The sequence below is a fragment of the Podarcis melisellensis genome (genome assembly GCF_964234715.1).
Source record: "Podarcis melisellensis genome assembly, chromosome: 6".
In the NCBI taxonomy this organism is placed as follows: domain Eukaryota; kingdom Metazoa; phylum Chordata; class Lepidosauria; order Squamata; family Lacertidae; genus Podarcis; species Podarcis melisellensis.
The window spans coordinates 22,972,178-22,994,245 of NC_138538.1; the positions used below are offsets into that span (position 1 = coordinate 22,972,178).

General features: G+C 41.8%; 2 protein-coding genes and 1 long non-coding RNA gene across 4 annotated transcripts in view; 2 read left to right on the plus strand and 1 right to left on the minus strand.

Moving 5' to 3' along the window:
* LOC309373215 overlaps nt 1-22,068 on the plus strand; it is a 408,815-nt gene that overhangs the window by 49,443 nt on the left and 337,304 nt on the right. The gene's annotated exons all lie outside the window — the stretch shown is intronic.
* GHRH (growth hormone releasing hormone) overlaps nt 1-22,068 on the plus strand; it is a 33,213-nt gene that overhangs the window by 10,790 nt on the left and 355 nt on the right. The window contains exons 1-5 of one of the 2 annotated variants that reach the window (XM_081917378.1): nt 15,295-15,535; nt 18,084-18,184; nt 18,750-18,881; nt 19,839-19,943; nt 21,629-21,760. In XM_081917378.1, coding sequence (XP_081773504.1) covers nt 18,105-18,184; nt 18,750-18,881; nt 19,839-19,943; nt 21,629-21,760 — 449 coding nt within the window. In that variant the 5' untranslated portion in view covers nt 15,295-15,535; nt 18,084-18,104. Of the gene's footprint in view, nt 1-15,294; nt 15,536-18,083; nt 18,185-18,749; nt 18,882-19,838; nt 19,944-21,628; nt 21,761-22,068 lie in introns of those variants that run through there. The other variant, XM_081917379.1, reaches the window with a different exon arrangement.
* On the minus strand, nt 2,473-8,903 carry MANBAL (mannosidase beta like). Its single transcript, XM_081917414.1, has 2 exons — nt 8,683-8,903; nt 2,473-3,055 (listed from the first exon to the last, which is right to left on the minus strand). The coding sequence occupies exons 1-2, from the start codon at nt 8,830-8,832 to the stop codon at nt 2,948-2,950; spliced, it is 258 nt and encodes an 85-aa protein (XP_081773540.1). The 5' UTR covers nt 8,833-8,903; the 3' UTR covers nt 2,473-2,947.

Sequence of the window (22,068 nt, forward strand, 5' to 3'; positions counted from 1 at the left end):
AGCTCATGTTTAATCATCCCAAGGAGCAGCTTTTTTTGCACCTCTAATTAAAATTTTGTCTTACCAGTGTCCAATGGATGTATTCTTCCCTCCCTTTGATGATTTGTATGTGTCTACATGACTTGGTATGTAGCCCTCCATGCTATTGCCATGAAGAAAATTAAGGAGAAGGTATTTTTACGAAGATTGCTGTTAACTACACAGGACATTAGATGACAGAACTATTTTGTTCAGGGCAGGAGTGGTGGTAATGAATGCTGGTGACATAATTAAAATAAAAAGCCTTTTCTTTTTAATACATTTCTACTGCTTGTATCATACATTTTGCAAAGGCCTTTTGCTAAAAGCAATAAATATGGCTGTGTGTGCTTTGTGTGGAGAACTGGATTCAATGGAGCCTGTGAGAACCTTCTACTGTTTCCATTATTAACTGTAGGGAGACAGAACTCCTAAAAAAAGAAAAGAAAAGAAAGAAAAGCCAATTCTAATTTCTATATAGATTATGCTAATTCTCTCAACTGTCATAGAAATTTCCAAGGGCAATAAAATGAGGAGTCAATGGGGGAAATCTGCCATTCACCTGAATATTTCTTATCAGTCTTGCAGTATTTAGGCTTCAGGAGAGCTTCTTATTACTAGAACATCAAAAAAATAAAAAATAAAATAATATGCTGTAGTTACCAGGCATGGCCAAACTTGGCCCTCCAGCTGTTTTGGGACTACAATTCCCATCCTCCCTGACCACTGGTCCTGTTAACTAGGGATGATGTAGTCCCAAAACAGCTGGAGGGCCAAGTTTGGCTATGCCTGGGTTATATGAAGAGAGGTGGCTTTAAGGATGCAATGTGTGATATGACCTCATTTAATAATGAAGAATGGTAAAACAGGCCACCCACACTTATTATCCAGGAACAGCAACAGTGAGTGTTATTCACATGAAGCTGCTGACAGGAATACTAAAAATACCAGAAAGCTACTGACCCATAACAGAGACCTGTCTTTTATAGCACCCAGGAAGGAACCTTCAGCAACTTATCTTTATGACACCAGCAAGATGATCCATTTCAGTGAGACTAAAATTCTGATATTCATTTGTTACAAGTAGTCTTTAAGCTGCAGAACAGGTAATACTGGAGGTTCTAATATTCACAAAAACAAAGTCTTTCTGGAGAATTTCAAGCAGGTTGTCACCCAATTCAGAAAAGCCCACACAGAAGAAAACACAGGTAGAAGAAACCAACCTTAATCTCTTTGGATGGGTAGACAACTGAATTCCTAGTAACTCCCTACAGTGGACAAAATGGAAATGGTTGTCTCTTCCCAGAGGGACAATAAATACAGAAGGTTATTAGCCATCAAGTACATTACTGGAGAGAGGACCAAAACGTGGTCAAAAATATGAGGACAGCATCTAACTGGACTCGTATCAACTGCACCTCAGAATGTTCGTACAGTGGAACCTTGGTTCACAAACGTCTCCATTGACTAACAATTCGGAATCCGAATGCCGAAAATCCGGAAGTAATTGCTTCCATTTTTGAACACACCTTGGAAGTCGAATGGCTTCTGCTGGTTGTATTTCCATTTTTTTCCAATGGATTTGGCTGACCCACCCACTGATCCTCAGTTTTCGAACGTTTTGGAAGTCGAACGATCTTCCGGAAAGGATTACGTTCGAAAACCAAGGTTCCATCGTATGCCAATTTTGCTCTTTCAGGCTTTTCTCAGTGCTGAATCCAGAATGGAATAGACAACCACCCACATGCTCCAAGGTGGTTAGATCAGTCCCCAAAAACTTTGGTTAATACATGAAAATATAATATATGAAATGTCAGCTAAGATAATGACATTTTTAAAAGGATAAAGCAGCCTACTATGTCTGTGTGCTCATAGACAGAGGAGGTGTACAACAGCAAGGAGTATAGGGCATATTTTCTTCCAGAAGCCTGTTCCCCACCTTCCTGCTTCCCCCTCCCCCCATTCTGCAGGTTGTTTGGAGGTCTGAGTCTTTTCCCCTAGAGTTTTTTCCTAGGTTTGCCCAAGCACGCTGCCCAAGCAATCTTTTGTTTCTCAGTGGCTCCATTTTGGCTACACTGTCATCATAACTCGGTGCGGCTATCAAAGGGAGTGACGAAGGCCATGTTACTTAACAGAACTGAAACCTGCATATTAGAGGAAATTTTAGAACTGCCCTACAGTTACCTCTACTGCGAGATTTCACTACTACTCATCATTCGCGGCATATGAGTTATAGTTCCCATTCATTCAGCCCACCTGAAACTAAAAAAGAGAGTGCTCAAATACATCTCAAAGCAGGGATGACAGAGGTGACTTACTCATGTAATTAGGCACGAACAGTAGAGGGAAGACAGTTAATTTGGCTGGGAACAAATTATGCAAGGGAGGTTATATTCACAGGGAGATAATTAGCAGCTGTCTTTTTTTTAAAAAAAATGACGTGAAAACAACCCATTCGGATATAAAATCAGGTATATTAAGCACATCAATGGCATACAAAATAAGAAGCTGTAACAGCTGATCCCTTTCATCAATGACACACAAAATGAGCTGTAGTGAATGATCCCTCTGTCTTTTAGTAGTATGGAGAAATGCATTTTGTGGGGCCAAAACCCATTTCATGGGACCTGCATTTCGAATCTTGAGCATCACAAAAGAGATGAACTGCTCCCTCCAGGCCCCAGTAATTGCTAAGGTCTTCCATGCTACGTAGGTATGTCCAGTAAACCATACATGTATTTACAACAGATCAGATGAAACAATACTTCTCAAGCCATTTTAGGAAATACTTCCTCTTGACCAGAAACAAGAATATGCATAGCTTTCCCAAAACTATGTTACATTTAAGTTGTACTTCATCAATGTAGTCTTGAAGTAAGCTCAATGGTCGATAGTAACCCTGTCTTGAAAGTTTCATCATTAAGCTGTTTTACCGCTTCTTCTTGGTTTCTTTCTTGGGTTTCTTGCTCAACGATGCTGTGGCAGCTTTGGGTTTCTTTACCACTTCTGAAGTTTTTGTCTCATAGTTTTCAGTGTCCTGTTAAAAGTTTGTTAAGGGAAATAAGGTCAATAGAGATTTTGTTCATAGGGTGACAGCACACTAAAAGCTCTTGTGTTATTTATTGGTATATCCCACGGCTGTCATGGTGGGAAAGAAAGTGGGAGAGAGCCGTTTTTAAAAAATCTAATATGCATTCAGTTGCTAAATCACTAGATGCTTTACTTTCACATTACTTAAGCAAGCAATTCAAAAAAATGCTTATGTAGACTGATGCTATGCATATTTTCTTGGAAGCAGAATCACATACTGATCAGTTACTTCCAAGAAAGTGTGTGTAGGGTTGCAGGCTTAGAGAATGTAGGGTGGCGACAAGAGGGACTTCTTGGTGGTGATTCCTCAATTTATAGAACACACTCTCTGAACAGGGTCACTTGCCTCCTATTTTACTGTCTGTCGAAACCAGTCAAATATTTTCTTGTTCTCCCAGGTCTTTTAAGATTTTAATGTTGTTTCTATGCCTCTAACTTTAGTCTCTGTTTAATCTGATCACAATTAGTCTTAACCTGCGTTTGGAGTTGTTCATGTGACTGTGCTGATGCTCATACCTGTTTTTCTCTCTCTTGTTGAATTGCTGCATGCTTTAGAATGGTTTGCATTTTGTATGTTTTAATATTTTATATTGAACTGCATATCACCTGACGGATCATCACACGAGGCAACAGAAATATCTAACAAACAACTACTAAATAAGAGCTGTGTATGGAAAACCCCCCTTAATTTTCAGAATTTGAGTGCTTGCTCCTAAGCTCTTTAAATTGAGTGAGTAGGAAAAAGAAAGAGCTGGGAAGGGTGAACTGCCAGCAGCCAGCCAAAGATGCAGAAAAAGAGAAAATAAAGACCATGCTAATACTATGGGTTTTGAGGAAACTGGAGAATGAGGTGCCGCAAAAGGATGGAAATGGATGTTGCCCCAGAGAGAGAGAGAGAGAGAGAGAGAGAGAGAGAGAGAGAGAGAGAGAGAGATGGGGTGCAGGGAGGCAAAAGCTATGGAAAAAAAAAAACAAGCAATCTCTGGTTAAAAGTAGTATCTCAGCTAGGTGGATTTTATTTTTTTGCACATGCCTGTAATACACCAAAGTATCTTTTCTTTGCTATTTTGTCAATACAAGCATAACGGCACATGCCTAAAGGGCTTTCTGCGATAAATACAGGAGGGACAGCTGTGTTAGTTTATTGTAGCAAAAACTGGACTCTAGTCCACAGACACTCATGCCATTATAAATATGTTCATATTTAAGGTGCTGCTGGACTCCATGTTGTTTATGTATAAAAGGATCATTCCTGTATATACTGTACATACAGAGGGCAATAAGACATGTAGATTTGGGCTCGGCAAGTTCTTTGGCATGGTAAGTGAGCACAGATGTTCATCCTTAGGCCTGCTCAATTCTGTAAGTTTCAATGCATAGGAATTTCAAAACTTTAGTAGAAAAAACAAAACCTGGCTATTCAGGTCACCAAAGCAAACAGATGCAAATGAATATTTAAACTAGAAAGGCAACTGTAGAGAGTAATTTCAGATTTATTCATCTCAAATTAAAATAAAGAACTGGAGAATTTGTTAACAACACATTTCGCCCATTGATCTTACTGTTGACTGGGAGAGACTTCTGCTATGGGAACCGACATCTCATCCTCTTGTTAAGAAAAGAAGAAAAAAGAATAGAGAAGAATCTCACAAATGCATGGGAACAGAGCCAGGCTCCTGGAAGAAACCACACACAGACTGCTTCCCCTCATTAACCAAGCTTTGGTTTAAATATGTTTTAGGCTTCTAGAGTGTCTCAAAATCCATGTGTGCCAACTGGAAAAGGCCATAGAAAAATGGCAGAGAGATCTGTGGTAGCTTCCAGTTTCTAAGAAAGTGGTCCAAACAAGACAGGGGGAGGAGAACAGCTTGATAGTATCTTTATCATCAATGAGCTTGGCTTGAATCTTTCTCAAGTTACAGAGCTATTGCAATTCACACTCACGAGGCATTCCAAGAAGGGAGACTTGGCTTGCTTCCTAAGGGATATGATTCACCCACAGGAAGCTGGCCAAAAGAGTTCAACACTCTAGGGAAATGGGGAAGGAGGCATTTATTATTCAGGGACTCCAAGTTCATTGCAGCTGCAAGAAGATGACCGCTGCCTTCTAATCTTCAATCCAAAGAGTCTTTTCAAAAGCTGATTCCCCTACATGTATGGAAGTTGCCTGGAATAGGAAGCAGACTGGAGCAGGCAGAGTTGGTGTCTTAAATAAGGAGCATCCAGGCCTGCCTATTAGCTTATTGTTCAGAATCAATATAATTTGAATCAGAAATAAATACAACAGCGTATTGCAGAGGGTTCTATGTCTGGTTTCCCCCATAATGTACACTGCAATACAACCCTCATTCAAATGATCCAATTATTCAATTCTCCAGCCATTTTAGGGAGGTAAAACTCATTTATTAAATAATTTACTAACCATACTTAGGGAACGCATTGAAAACAACTGTGCAGTAAAACCAATTTTGGGAAATAATTAGGAAAACCCATTCAGCACATGCAATGCTCTGGGCACTTCTCCTAAGACTGCACCCCATTGAACAAAGTAGGGTTTAGTTCCAACAAACACATGGCAAACTCTCAGCAAGGAACCATAGCCAACCCTGGTCTATATTGAGTGAGCTTTACCAATCTTTCTTTTTCTTTATTAAATTTATCTGCTGCCTTTCCCTCCAAGGAACCCACCGTCAGCTTTACAAACATGTTCAACGTATGTTGTCAGTCATCAGGCAGTGCTGAGATTTTGCAGAATGTAAACTTCTAAGCTCTTCCTTCTTTGGAGGTCTTTAAGCAGAGGCTTGACAACCATATGTCAGGAGGGCTCTGATGGTGTTTCCTGCTTGGCAGGGGGTTGGATTTGATGGCCCTTGTGGTCTCTTCCAACTCTATGATTCTCCAAAGTGAAGAGTTTCCTCCCACAAGAGCAAGACAGAACATGAGAGTCCTCTACATAAGCCATTTAAGAAGCACAAAGGGCTGCAGATCAACATTTGGCTCCATAGTGGCTAACCAGAGGCCAATGGGAAGCTCACAAGCCGGCCATTAGTACAATAGTATCCATTCGTGTTCCCCAGAAAATGGTATTCAAAAGTGTACTGCCTCTGATACTGGAGATAATGACTGTTGTGACACTATACTTTAAAGGCAATGGAGACCATCACTCTCAGGTTTCTGATCACTGTCCAGTACAGAATACTGAACACGATGGTCCATTTTATCTGATCTAGAATCATAGAACTGCAGAGTTGGAAGGGATCCTGTCCTGAGGTACTGGGTAATCATCAATATGCAGCTGGCCCATACGGGGATCAAACCTGTAACCTTGGTGTTAATTAGCACTACGCTCTAACCAGCTCAGCTACCCACTGCATCTAGAGGACGTAAAAGCTGGCTTCCTTGTGCACCACATTAGCTCTGTTAGATGTTCAAAGAATCCCAGCTTTTGTTCTTAAATCGTTCCAGCCTACACAGTTTTAGAGATTAGTTAGAATGCTTGATGGCAAAAGTGTCCCTTTTCATCCTAAAATGTATAGGAAAAAACTGCTGAATCCTTTCAGGTCAACCCACAGATTTCTCCCAGCTCCCAAACATTTTGTGATGCATGTATGAATCAGTCCGTCAGGTGTTCTGCCGATGCAGCAATATATACAGGTAGCCAAACTGCAGGTGCATCATTTGGGTGTGCATAGGGCAGGGCTGGATGATGAGAAAAAAGAGATGATTCCTGTGTGAAAGCTGTGGGGCTCGGGGCACATATTTCAATCACTTTGTAGACACTACTCTTGTCATTTTGTATGTTGTTTTGCTGTGAGGAAAGCTCTCTAGGCCAAAGACAGGATAAATGTGGGCTGATGTTTCTGTTAAGTACTGGAAAGTTTATTTTTAGGCTACCTACAGAAGATGAAACAGCTCCCATCCAATCCCTCCCCCCCCCAAAAAAAAACCAGTCCAAATGCTGCCACACATATGGTCCACAGCTGGTTTTCTGACATATTACCCCCCTCCCCCAAAGTAATACTATATCTACATTTATAAAACACCAGATGAAAGGCAGAAAAGATGAGTCATGTCAAAGGGACACCAGGGAAAAGGATGACCGTCAGCAGACTGGAAAAAGAGGCATAAACTTCTGTTTTGGGCAAAGGTTGCCAATGGTTACAGATGCAGCTGTAAGCATCACCAAATCCGCAAAATTAAGCCCAGGCTGGTTAGAATAACTATATTCAAAGCCAGAATCTTCCATTTGCAGTTTTATCTATTAATTGAGTAGATCAGAGAATGATCAAGTAGTCACTTCTAAAACATTAACAGGGCACCTGTTGGAGCTGCTGCTGCTGGATATTGCCCAGCTAGCCACTTACACACGATAGAGCCTTCTTGGTGGTGGTTCCCTGTTTGTAGAATTCCTTCCCTGGTAAGGTGTCTCTCTCTCCCATATTAACATTCAGGAGGAATTTTAAAATGTTCCTATTTACCTAGGCATTTGGTGGCTGAAAGATACTGTTCCTGGCAACCTTGAAATTATCAGATGTGAGGGTATGTGGTTGTTTTTTAATGTTTTTAGATGGTCTTAATGTTTTAAACCTTTTTTAAAAAATTAGTTGTACTGTTTTATTACTTTGCTGCTTGCTGCCCTGGGATCCTTTGGAAGAAAGTACAGCATAGAAATTTAGTAAATAATAATAACACTCCAGAATACCATCAACACCAGCTGTGCATTGGGTAATCATCAACCAACTCAGCCAGGAATTTGTATTAATCTCCAATCTAACCATAAACCTTGTTAGCCTTATTATTGTTGGATTAAACTAGTATTTCAATAACCTTTTAAAATCTTTTTTTTAAACCTAAAGACAAGACAACAGGCAAAAGGTAACCATTTTCAACTATTCGAAGGGATGCCACAAATTTGATGGAGAAAATTCGTTTTCTATTGCTCCAGAGGGTGGGAACAAAACCAATGGCGTCAAACGAAAAGGAAACTAAATGCTAGTCTGATTTGAGCTGCTTGACAGTGAGACGATGCGCCTCAGAAGGTACTGACAATCATTAATCAGATATGTTTAATCAGAGACAGGATGGACAAAGAACAGGAGGGGATCTCAAAGGCCATTTGTCCTACTCCTTGCTGGTGAAGAAAATATGTTGCTATAGCATCCCCAATAGGTGGACCTCCATCCTCTGCTTAAAAAAAAATATCTTCCAAGGTAGTCTGTTTCAGTTGAAGAGCTCATGCCATCAGGAAGTTTTTCTTAATGCTAAGCAGAAATACCGGATCTTGTAATTTTAAGTTTTTTGTGAACTCCTTTCCTCTGGAGCAACATAAAAACAAATTTGTTCTACCATCTTGTGCAATACCCTTTCAAATATCTGAAGATGGCTTTCCAATCGCCTTTTAAACACACCCAACTCCTTCAACCTTTCCGCATATGAAGTGACCTCCAGGGACCTCACCATCTTTGTAACCCTCCCTCCTCTGGACACCTTCCAGTTTGTCAATATCCTTCTTAAATTACCAGGCTGCAGAACGAGCAATTTCACTTTTTCGCTCTGCAGATAAGAACGCCTTACCATTTTGTGTGTCTTTGGAATGGGAAGGATAATGGCCAGTACGCAGATGAGTTGGAAAATGGCACCAAAGAAGAGGCCATAGTGCAGGATGTTCTCCATGAACGTAGGCTCTGGGATTTCAGGGGGTGAGAAGTCTAGCTCAGCAGCCATTGCACAAGTCCACCTTCAACAATTTCCGTTCTTCTGCTTTTGCAACAAAAAAACCAAACATTATTTATTGATTGCTATTTATTGTTTGTAAGTGGCTTCAAGATTCATTTGAATCAATCTGGGAAACTGCCTCCAGTAGAAGATACTAGGCATGATGAGCAAAAAGCCTGACCTAGTATAAGACAGGACCTCTATGTTCCTGTGCGTGTTTCTCTGCTAGCAGGATAGTTTCATTTCAAGTTAAGCTATAAGGATGATTTTTATGCCTGAGTAGAAAAATCTGTGTGACTTCCTTCCCACCCACTTCAAAGGCTACATTTGTTTGCTATCAGAACTGTCAAGTTGAAAACCCCATTTTGGAAAACGCTCCCACTGATCCCATGAAAGGCTCCAAGGGAAGTATTTTTGATGCCTTGCCTGTGCCTCCTGGTACAGCAGCACGTTTGCTTCCACTGTCCTAAAACCACTCCCCATTTCCAGAGGGTACATTTTTAAAAAGAAAGAAAGAAAGAAAGAAAGAAAGAAAGAAAGAAAGAAAGAACACTGAAGCAATAAAATAACATTTCATGACCTACTTCCCCTCTTTCAGCCTCTGCGAAAGAACCAAACTAATTGCTAGTTATTCTGTGGACAGGGAAAGCGGCACTTTAAAGGAAGTTAGGAAAGAGAGAGCAAAAGAGGTAGGGATGTAAATTATTATTATTATTATTAATAATAATAATAATAATAGCTCAGTGGGTTAGAGCGTGGTGCTGATAACGCCAAGAGTGAAGGTTCGATCCCTGTATGGGACAACTGCAATTTCCTGCACTAGATGATCCTCAGGGTACCTTCCAACTCTACAATTCTATGACACCTGAGGGCGATTTAATGCAAACGTAGCTTTGGTGCACGGTTTGCACCGAGTTGCATGCATCGCCTAAAAACAGAAGAGCTTTTCTTTTCTCCCCCACCCCCTTTCACCACAGGCGTGGAGCTGGAAACCTCCCCCGCCCCTCCCCCCCATTCCCGCACAAAGCTCTCCTAGGTGCTCCCTAAGGCGCCTCGCCCCACTCCTTCTGCCCCACCAAAGCGTAACCCTTACCTGCAGCCGAGCCTCAGCCCCCGGAAGTGATTCTGATCTCGCTAGGAAGCGCTTCCTGTTCCAGCGACCCTAGCAACCGCCGCCGGCGAGGCGTTGCCAAGGAGGCCGCGCCTCCCGTCCCACGGTTCAGTCTCGCTTCTCGACTGGGAAAATGCTAGCTCCTTAGGCCAAGAGCTTCTGAGCTGGTGCAGAGTGCAACTTTCGGGGACTGCAGCGCCTGATGCTTTCACTTGACCTGAAACTGTTTAGCCGTCAAACCTTATGGGCAGAGGTTGCTTTTGCCCAGGGGTTGCACTTCCCCGAAATTTCTATTTAGCGATGTGCAAATGTTTTAAATCTACAAACCGATCAATTAGCGAACCTAGAAGTGCAAAGATTGGGGGAGGGTGGGGAATCACTTGTCCTGGAAACAGGAACCGACCCACGTAGCAAATGGGATGCGCCTCTGCTAAGCTGACCTTGAAATCAAGTCAGGAGCCAGCCATTTTCTATATTTGTCAGGGGGTGCTTTTGTACCTGCGACAGCCCCCTATCCAGAGGTTCGAGATTTATCACAGCTGCGTCAATGCATAAGCAGGCAGTGTGGCGTACAGACCATGTGCGAACACTTTCCCATATATATATATGTCCTATTGCAATATGTTAATGGTGGTGGAAGCTAGCAATAAGTGCACCGGGCCATTTTGAAGCTCGTTTGGGAGAGGGGCAGCAAACATTACTTGGCATCACCTTGCTGCAAAAGGACTTCTCCGTGAGCAGCTGAAAGAAACAGGGTGCCAAAGGGAAGAGGCTGGTGGCAGCAAAGGTTGAAGTTTGCCGCTGGAGCTATGTGGTGCCTAATGCAAATTTCTGGGAAGGTCCAGCTATCCCACAGCCACTTGGAAATATTGCTAAAAAAACAAGGTGACAACATTTGTCTCAGCCACATAATGGCAAAATATAAAGTAATACAGTAGTGGTACAACTGGAATACCAACAAACTGTTAAACAGTGACATCTGCTGGTGAGTAGTGGTGGTCTTAAGATTTCAGAAAATGCTCACTGGTGTTTTTTTTCTTCATTTGAGAAAGTGGTACATGAAAGCTTATGCTGAAATCACTTTGTTAGTCTTTAAAGTACTATAAACCTTTGTTGGTTTCGTTCATTTATATTTCCAATCCATGCCAGGAAAGAGATGTGTGGCAGGTGACAAGATTCAAAACAACAATTTAATTACCCTACAAAATGAAATGCAAAATGTTATAATACTGGGTAAGAGTTGAGTGTGGCATCCTCACTCAGGCTAACCCAGTCTGCTTCCATACTAGACATTATATCCTGAATTGGTATCATTCATGCTTAAAAACACCATGCAAGTGTAGCATACTAAGATATGTGTTCAAATAGTTTAAATGTGGGATTCACTGAAAGAGTATTTGAGGATCAGTGAATTCACAGCAAACTGAAGTCTAGAATGGTTGTGATTAAGCCTAGTAATATCCTAGACCTGTTCCATCCAGCTAATGGTGTCAATTAGCACCATTTCCACCCCAACTGCCATTTACGCTCACTTTAACCCACTTTGCTTCCCTTCACTTTCCATACTCCAAGCTCTCTCCACACCACTCAAAACACAAACTCCAAGAATTGTTTTTTGCAAAATGCCTTCAGCTGACCATGTTTGCATTTCCCTTTTTCCAGCAGACCCCACTGAGCTTTGAAATGAGCAACAGAAAGACACTCTTAGATATTGTTTCGAACTAGAAAGCAGCTTAAGACCATCTCTTTGTTCCACAAACCTTATTGAAATGACAACCCATATGCTGCTATTTTTTTCCCCATTAGGAGAATCATTTTAAAATAAAAGTTTCAACTTTTTCACCCTCTACTGCACTTCTAGTTCCCCCCACCTCTACCAAGAGGCAGGATGTGGGTGATGAACTTTTAAATGTTAATTGCAATTTCCTTTTGTGTGTCCAAAAGCACATGTTTACTAACTGGATTGATAAAGCTGAGGAAAAGGACAAACAGTGGAGTGGATATAGCTATAGAGTATATGGGTTTGGGCCAAAAGCAGTCCAGAAAACATTAACGGGCCAGATCCAGTAGTGCCAATGGCTAGGAGAAGCAGCCAGGAGCTGCTTAAACAACATTGTTGCATGCCACCCCAGTCTCTGAGTGGTGTAAGATTCCTGGAGTTCCAGGCACTTATCCACAGTCTGTGTTTCCTTTGGAATGAGGCACAGCAGAGACTATGGTGCCTTTATGATATACTGGTTTATTTACACTTATATACAACCTGAATCTGTGATGGAGAGTTTCACAGCAATAACACCCCAAGAGGGTCTTGATCAGGCTTCCTCAACCTTGTGTTTTTGGCCTACAACTCCCATGATGCCTAGCTAGCAGGACGAGTGGTCAGGAATGATGGGAATTGTAGTCTCAAAACATCTGGAGGGCTGAGGTTGAAGAAGCCTGGTGTTGATTCTCCCATAGCCACAGCCTTGGATTTAAGAGGAAATCAGGTGTGTCTCTGACTCCCTGGCTTTTACTAGTGCTGACAGAGGCTGGCTGCTATGACCACCAAAATTTGCAGATTATCTCCAGTGAAATGGAATCACCAATGAAAGTGGTCAGTGGGATACTCAATGACATAAGGCTAGGACAAAACAACAACAACAAAACTAAACACTCAACATTTATTGAATTTCATATCTTCAGAATAATTTCATAAACACACACAAAGAGCCAATCAGTTAGATGACCTAAGGATAGGAAAACAAACAAACAAACAAACAACCTTAATAACACATTCATCATTCAATGAATTTCCTATCTCATCATGCACAAAGGGTTGTAGAGGGTAAAATCAGGATTCAGAAATTGTTATATTAAATTTATATATTGCCGTTTTTCTGAAGATCTCAGAGTGGTTCACAAGATAAAAAGAAAAACAAATGCAAGTTTCTTCATTAAAACCTATTACAATAAATTGAATGTTTTGAATGCATCCTAATTCATTCTTGTAAAAATCATGAAGGTCTATATTTTAACCATGTGTACATTGTGGAGTATATGATTTCCATTTTAATCTATTTGCCCATGTTAAGGAGGACCACAATAAATGATAAGAGTCTTTAATAGCATAAGCTAGGATATTAGATGATAATGTGGAATGAATGCTGAGGAGCTAAGGAGTGATTTGAGGATTTCGTTGTAGCTGCTGCTTGGAGATAAGAAGTAAGGAGCTGAAAATATTGCTAGCCTTCTGGACTGAAGCGCAGTATTATCGACCAGCATTTTATGCTCACATTGGCTTATTGGAGTGTATAGGTGCAAGAGGAGCTCACAGGATTTATTTTTATTTTTTAAAAACTCTTTAAAGCATTTTTTTTTTAAAAAATGCAGGAGAATGAAGACATCAAGTCTAAGAAAAAAAATCAATATCTGAAGAATTACAAGGTGTTTTCCTGGATTCTGTTCTTTGTTACTGGCTGGTTGATGTTTTGCTGTCTGCTTAGCCCCCTGGGTGAAATGCTGTTCGTGGTGTAAACTGAGGTAGCTCTAGCAGCTGAGGTCTAACAGCCTCTCTCAACCTAGTGCATTCCAGAGGTTTGGGGCTACAATTCCCATCAACCCTAGCCAGCATGGCCAATGGTCAAAGATGATGGGAGTTCTAGCCCAAAGCATTTGGAGAGCACCAGGTTGGGGAAGGCTGGTCTAACGGCTAAGCCAGGTGCAGATAGTAGTATAATGGAACAATTCACATGAGTTTAGGCTGCAACATGGGACAAAGAGTGAACACTGGTAGGGGTGATTGGGTTCTGATTGAATCACACGCTACCAACACTAAGCCATGCACTGGTTTGGATTGATGTAAGCAGTTAGTATAAACAGAAAAAGCTTTGAGGCAGGTCTAATAATAATAATAATAATAATAATAATAATAATAATAATAATAATAATTTATTTATACCCTGCCCATCTGGCTGGGCTTCCCCAGCCACTCTGGGCGGCTTCCAACATAATATTAAAATATAGTAATGCATCAAACATTAAAAGCTTCCCTAAACAGGGCTGCCTTCAGATATTTTTAAAAGTCTGGTAGTAGTTGTTCTCTTTGACATCTGGTGGGAGGGCATTCCACAGGGCGGGAGCCACTACCGAAAAGGCCCTCTGCCTGGTTCCCTGTAACTTGCCTTCTCGCAGTGAGGGAACCGCCAGAAGGCCCTTGGTGCTGGACCCCAGTGTCCGGGTAGAACAATGAGGATGGAGATGCTCCGTCAGATCTGAATCTAGAGATCTGAACATCTTGCTGCAACTCAATAGTGTAAGCGATCTCATTTGTTACTATGGTGCTTGCTGGGCACTGTCTGAACATGGTGTAAACCAGCACATTTGATTGCAACCTCCTGAAGACATGGATTGGGTTGCCTGACAATGTTGAAACCTTGCTGGTTCTTAAGTATGACCTATTGAGCATGAGCTTTGTTTTGCCTGTGGGTTTGTCCCCAGTGAGGAACTTCAGATGCATTATTTGCCTGGCATACAGCCAGTAGCGTAGCATGGGAGGTGCAGGGGGGGCCGGGCGCACCGGGCGCAACATCTGGGGGGGGGGCGCTCGCACTCGCAGCTCTCTGCCCCTGCTAAAATCCACGGGTTAGGGGGCGCAAATTACTTGCCTTGCCATACTCAGCTAATGCCAGCAGGTAGGAGCGACAAAGGCAACGGGGGGGGGGGGGGATCAATAAATAAAGGAGAACCAGTGTGGTGTAACAGGTTGACTGTTGAACTATGACCTGGAAGACCAGGGTTCAAATTCCCACTCAGCAATAAAGCTCAGTGGGTGACCTTGGGCCAGTTACTATCTCTCAGTCTGACCTACCTCTTGAAAGGAGAAAATTTGGAGGGGACAACTCTGTATACCATCTTGAGATCCAGGGAGGGAAAGATGGTATATAAAGGTGAAAAATGAATAAGAAGATAGCAATGCTGATAAAGAGAAGATAAGAATATTTCATGAATCTTTTAACAAGAGAGACAGGAAGTAATATTAATGGTTAACCCTTGCTCATTGTTGATCTTAAGGTGGCCATGTGTCCTACTTTAGAGAGGGCAGTCCTCTGTTAGAGGACGGTCCTGACAGCTCTTCAATTTGAAGTCTTTCCCACCACGTTGTTTTTTTCTCTTTAAAGTACAGTGCCGTAATTATTTCCGAATTTGTGCTTTTTATGCAAATCTGCACCCTCCTTTTTACTTCTTTGGGTGACCTGTCAATAGTCACCCTAGTTGGCATTCAGATTCAAATGTCCATTTTAAAGAAATGCAAAGCTTATCTAATAAAGCAAATTTGTCTTTTAGTAAGCCCAGTTAGGATGCTAAACACAGCTGTTTGAGTGACTGGAAGGTAATTGATTCTCTGACGTTCAGGAGCTTGCAGGTTTGATGAGGGAGTGAATATATAAAAGAGAGTGTGGCAATACTCACAACAGCTAGAGACTCGCCACTCTGGTTAGAAAAAGCTGGATAGGATTTTCTCTATTTTCTGGGACACAGCAAGAATCAGAAGTATTGTCAGGCAAGCAAGAAGGCCAAGAACAAGGTTGCAGACTTGAGAGGACCATTTTCCTGAAGGGAGCTGTAAGTTAACACTTTGTTTGTTTGTTAATGAATAGACACTTCATGGTGGAAAAGTGAATTAACTATTCCTGTCTGCAGGATGCTTTGTATATTGATTAAGATTGCAGTCTTGCCCACGCATTCTTGGGAACAAATCTCACTGTACTCAACAGCATGTTTTTTAAAGCAAACATGCATAGGATTGGGTTGTAAATTACAGAGTTAAATATTCCTAACTGGACTCCAACTACGCAAATAATTCTAGGATATTTCAGAAGATTTGCAAAAGCAATCTGGATGTATACTAGACAGGTACTTAATCTGGATATGAGTTGGAATTTATTAAGTGCTGGTAAAAAAGAAAGAAAAGAAACCTGCTGTTTAAAGCGGCCATTTACATTTTATCTGTAATTCTTTGTCTCTGGAAAGTAAGTGGGTAAGTAATATTGTTCTAGCTACCCATTTGCTTATGGACAAAAAGAAAAGTGAGTTGCAGAGATGTCTGGTTTATTAGACATAGAAGGCACAAGAGGAGATGGCATTTTACTGAAAAAAACTTTCAATAGAGTAAACTTTTGAAATGTAGGCAAAAATCATAAAATCCAGTGGCAGCTAAACTTTTTTTTTTTAATTTAACTATGCCTTTGGAATTTATTTCATTCTTAGGCAGCTATTTTGTGTATTTTGTGTTATGGTGGTGTGTGCCAGGTCTTAGCCAAAGTTTACTCAGAAGTAAATTCCATTGATTTCAAATAGATTTTCTGACAAAGTATGTCTAGGACTACAGTCTTCATCTGACATGCACAGCATTATTTTTTTTTAACCCTGAAAATACTACAAGGCTAAAGGAGTGCCTTACATATCTTAATCTCACAATGTTTGCATTGCTTACCAGACTGATTTAGTAAAATCCACGACATAGTCAACAGCAGTTTATCTGCTTGTCTGCCTTTGCCTACCATTTCGTCATTTTCTCTACAACTAGATTCTGCTAGGACTCACACCAATTACAGAAGTGCTAAAAAATTAACAGGAATAAATTTGTGTTTCAGGATTAAAGACTTTTGATTTGAAAGAGGATTTAAGCTACCATAGCATCTTCAGTTTCTCAAATGACATCTTGTTGGGTTGTCAACTCAGCCCCATTCACTTAGGGAGAGAGAGATTGAAATCCTTTACCTTCTGAAACATCAGGATGCTTAGACTCAAACCTTGCCCTCCAACAGATGAGTAATGGTGATGTTACTGTTTCTACTGCTACTTCTGAAAACTTAAGAGTTTTCATGGCACCTTATGCACAGATTGGGTCCTGCCATCTTAAGTTCACTGGTACAAAATTAGATGCTCCCAACCCATTCACAGGAAGATTAATGTGACCATAATGTTTGAACAGGGAATGTCGATGAACGGAAATAACTGGGATGGAAAGAAACAGAAGTCTATTAAGAGTTCAGCCATACAGCCCTGAAAATCTAAATGTTACATCCCCTGAAATGCCCACAATGGTTTTATTGTGTGAGGCTGCTTCCCCTGAGTCACTTATGGTATCTATTGGAAGCATCCGAGCTGGATGTTTCCAGACTACACAGGGTTGTAGATCAAAGGCGCAAAGAGTCATTTTGAAAACGGACTCTCTTGCCCTTTCTATTCCTCTCTACTATTGAAAGCTAGCTCAGTTGAAGCGATGGCAGTTCCAGAACAGTAGGCAAGAGATCCAGCTTGGGGCTGCAGCTTGTTTGCAGCTTTTCAGCTATACTGAGAAATAATAGCTCTGTATGCTTTTGTGTTTGTGTGGCAGCAACTCCCTCTATTTCTTATGTTCTGGCTGTAAGTGCTTATGTACCACCACCACTTACAAAAGGGAGGTATCAGCCAAGTTTGCAGAAATAGAAAACATTTTTTGGGGGGGGGCGAGCCTAAGGCAGTGAAACCTTGCAAAACAATTCAGGGGGACTGAGCATACTCTGTGCCCACACTGATTGTTGTAGGGTCAATACAGCGGCATCCTGTTGCAGGTCCCATTTGTATCAACATATTTCTGAAACAGGCCTCCTTTTGGAACTTGTATTTGACTACAAGAAGCTACAAGAGGCTCCACAATGGGGCTTTGATTCTTCCCACTCCCTTCATCACACAAGGGTTGGAAGACTGATTATCGGTGCTCAGCAACTGTCCTTTAGGTCATTTACTCCAAACTAAGGCTGCACACACACACACGATAACTTTAAAGCACATTTAGAGCACATTTCCCCCCCCCCCCGTCACAGAATTTTGGGCACTGTCATTTATTAAGGGTTGCTTGGAATAGTAACTGTGAGGGGCACACTACAGTGCCCAGCATTCTTTGAGGGAAGTAACATGCTTTTAAGATTTTAAATCTTAAATCTTAATGCTTTTAAGATTTTAAGATTTTGTACATAGCCTAAACCCCTAATCCCACTTGATTTACCAAGGGGGGAAAACGACTTCATAGCAGCAATGACTAAAATTCTGCCATGATGCTACTTATGCTACTCTAATGAAGCCAAGTGTTCTCTCTCTTCCTCCCTCCCTCTCTATATCTTTGCAGATTGCCACAGAAGAGTGAAGAATGCTGGACAGGGCTGTTCTCCTTCTCTTCCTCCATTTCATCATGTGTTCCCTCTCGTCTCCTCTCTACCCAGCACTCAGGTGCGCATCTTCTCTCTCACCTTCCTGCCTACCAAAAACATGAGGTTTGACTTGACCTTTGTCATTCACAGTTAGTGGCCTATCTATCTAAAAGGGCAGGTGAAGAATAGTTGAAAAGCAACTCGTAACAAATCTATTCTCCATCTTTCTCAATGATTACAGGCCATCAGAATTTGGTGGTCACTGCATTTTCAGAAAAGGCCTGAGTTTTCTCTTACACCACCAATTTAATTCCTGAAACAGAGGTTTTCCCCTGTGATTAGGGCTATACATATGCTACCCTACAAACATTTAAGAACACAGGGAGCTAGCTGTCTTTGTTCATCTAGCCCAGCAGCCCACAATTTAACTGCTGCCTTCATTTGTATCACAAGCCTTACCAGCTTGTATATCAGGAGAAATGTCTCTGCCTGGTGCAACAAGATGCATAGCTGGGTTGTTGTTTTTTGCTTCTTCCACCATTGTCTGCCAATTCTCGTCTCCATATACCATGCCATCAGAAACATGCGTATTGCAGTTTGGTTTTTTTCCAGCATTACTTCTGCTTTCTCTTGATGTGTTTCAGATATGGTCCACTCCCCATTTCTGGCAAGGCAGTGAGCTTTCAACTGCAAGAAAGTGGCCCTGTGCAAAGCCACAACCTCTCAGTAGAGGAGCAGGAGGAGGAGAACTTCCTCACCGACCCTGCTGAGAAAAGGTGGGTATATCAGCACCCCACGTCCAGTAGTCAAAAGTGGCAAATTAGAATATAAGACCCCCCCTCCTGGAATGAAAAGGCCCATTTAGTCCAGCATCCCATTTCAGGCAGTGGCCACTCAGCGTCTGGCAAGCTCACAAGCAGGCCATGGATATGACAACTTTCCCAAGCTGTTGCTTCCTAGAAAATGGTATATACTAGTATACTGTCTCTGAACATGAATGCTCTACAAAATAAATTTGCCTAACTTCAGCACTCAGGAGGGTGATATAGGTCAGCGGATGGACTGCTCAGTGACAAGAACCTGCCCTGTTTATTTAGTTCATAAAATTTATATACATCTTGATTGTAAACAAACACACCCCTCAATGCTGTTTACAAAAAGAATAAACCAATGAAGTTAAAAACAATTTAAAATCTAAAAAACACTTTGAAATCAATAAGCTAAAAAACCCAATTAAAGCACGTGTCAATATTGTGCATGTTTGGATAGACTTGGCTAAGCAAAACCGTTTTTTGCAGGCATGAAACAATACATTCAAGGCCTATAGCCTGGTGTCTATAGGAAAGCACTTCCAAATTTTGTGTGTTGCCACACTAAAAGATTGATTTCTTACAAATGCAGAAAGAGTATTATGTGCCTGTGCCATGTCAAAAGAGTGGGAGCTGCAACCAGTAAATCTGTGCCCTCATTCATAACCTATGTGTTGTTTCTCACTCTCACACACAGTACACTTTGTGCTGCACCCCCAGTTCCTTCAAGCAACCTGCCAGTGCCAAGAAGCACATAGCTTCAACAGGAGTAGTTCTTAATCCACTTTAATAGCATGGGAAGCTTCCTGTTCTCAGGGACGATGTATGTGAGACTGCTCTCTCCATCCAAGTAAAGGGAGGAAGCCATCATTTGCATGTTGTCCCAGGTAGGCGCGGATAAACACAATGTCTGTGTTTTGTTAGGATGCAACGCCATGCAGATGCAATATTTACTGATAGTTACCGCAAAGTTCGGGGTAAGATGTCAGCCCAGAAGTTATTGCAAGGCATCGTTGGGAAAAGACTTGGGTAAGTGGAACTTTATTACATATTACTTTAGTTGTAGCAGTCTGCTACATATAAGGCATAGGGTGCAAGCTGTGTGTTTCAATTAGGCACAGAACCTGTGATTGAAAAGCTCCTGCATAGACATGTCCTGGCAACACAATTGGCAACAACAAGGCAGATTCATTCTTATAGTAATACGCCCACTATATTTTGAGCCATATTCAGCCCTGCACTGGAGGGAATCTCCTGTACATTTACAAAAATCTGGCAGCGTAGCCAATAGCATAAGTATAGAACTTAAGACGAAAGTCCTCTGAGTGATTTTTAACACACATGAACATTCAGTGCCAATTGCTAATGGCTTGTATTCTTGATTTGCCTCCTGCAGATAGTAAATTCCCAATATGCCCCAAAGATATTAATTGGAAAGTACACACGGGTCCCACTAACTGAACTCTATGCCTTCTCAGGAAATTGTTCATTATGCGAGTGCTTGTGTAATGAGTTGGCAACTTCCATTGATTCCTATGGGGAAATTTCTAATGTGTCCTTGACAATGGAAATTTGGCCCCAAAATGATGAAAAAACCCAGGAAAACTCTGAAACATTCCAAAAGGCAAAGAAACAAGGGGGGAAACGCTCTAATTCGTCCCATCTCTCTTCCTCCCACCCACCATGGTTTTTGGCGAAACAGCTGCTGGCTAGCAAAACACAAAAGCAAGGCTTGTTTGAGGCTGCTTATTTGTTTACAGTACTACACACAGGTCCAGCTGTTTGGATATCTTAATGTTCAGTGTGTATAGTGAGATTTGGGTACTAATTCCTTTTCTTATAATGAGCATTTGCACAGCGGGACCTGAGTGTATTATTCCTTTACAAGCCAGTAGTGCAAGTAGCCTTTCAGCTGTTGCTGGAGTCCAAGCCTCATCTATCCAAATAAGCAGAGCCAGCCCAAGACATTTTGGCACCTGAGGTGAACCGCAAAATGGCACCCCCACCAGGGAAGAAGGGGTGAGTGAAGATCTATATTGGGAACAAGGGTGGGAGGAAACCAGCAGCACCTCTGATTTACCGAGGCCACTGTAGAGGCAGCATTGAGATCCAGTCAACAAGGGAGCATGCCACTGTTGTTGCTATTAGAAGCACTGGTGGGCAATATATGCCTTGGAAGCTCCTGTGGATCCTGCCACCTGAGGCAGTCGCCTTTTCTTGCCTTATGGTTGGGCTGGTGCTGCAAATAAGCATGAAGAATGATCAGGGATGATGGAAGTTGCAGTTTAGCTACATCTGAAGGGCTACAAGATCCCTATTCCTGCATTAGAGGAAGATATTGCTACACTTAAAAGCAGGGGCAGAAAACCTGTGGCCTTCTAGATGTTGCTGCACTACACCTCCCATCAACCATGACCACTGGTTATGCTGGCTGGGGTGATGGGGGTTGGAATCCAACCATATGCAGATGGTCATGGGTTCCTCCTTTCTTGCTTAAAGCACTTTTAAATCATTCTAAATCACAGCCAGCTGACTTTTCAGTTGTGTTCTCACTCTTTATGTTGGGTGTGTGTATATGAGGCAATCACATGTTATTGAAGACAAGTCAAACAACTTGTTCATGGTCCATCTGAAGTTCATAACTAAGGAGGGGCTTGAACATCACATCTCCCTGCTTCAAGACCTTCCACTAATCTACATCGTGCTGATTACAGGGAAGGCAACCTGGGGGATGAGGAACACGAATTCATGACCCGGAGGCAGTCTGACAGCATCCTGATGGGCAGTCGCTATCACCAGCAGATGGTACTGAGGAATTTCCTGGGAGCCATGTTGCAGAATCAAAGGTTAGTATACAGATTCCCTTGAGTTCACGAGGTTGTAGGGAGAGTGGGAGAACAAGAGCTTTGCATGCCCAAAGAACAGGAGCTCCTAGGCTCAAAAGATCAGATAGCAAGTGATGGAAAAGAACTCTGTCAAAAGCCTAGACGGACATGTTACCAGTCAATAATGGTCAAGATGGGCAGGGAGTCTGAGAGCTTTGTATGCTCCTATGGCGTAATCCTATAACTTGATCTTGAAGTCACTCACCAGTCTGTGCAATCAAATACCTACAGCTTGGTATCTTTACTAATCTGTCCCGCTGCAAACAAAA

Coding starts and splice junctions, on each gene's coding strand:
- MANBAL (XM_081917414.1), bottom strand. CDS start 8,832: ATGGCTGCTGAGCTAGACTTCTCACCCCCTGAAATCCCAGAGCCTACG. Junction 3,056..8,682: donor TTCCAAAGACACACAAAATG/GTAAGGCGTTCT, acceptor AACTTTTAACAG/GACACTGAAAACTATGAGAC.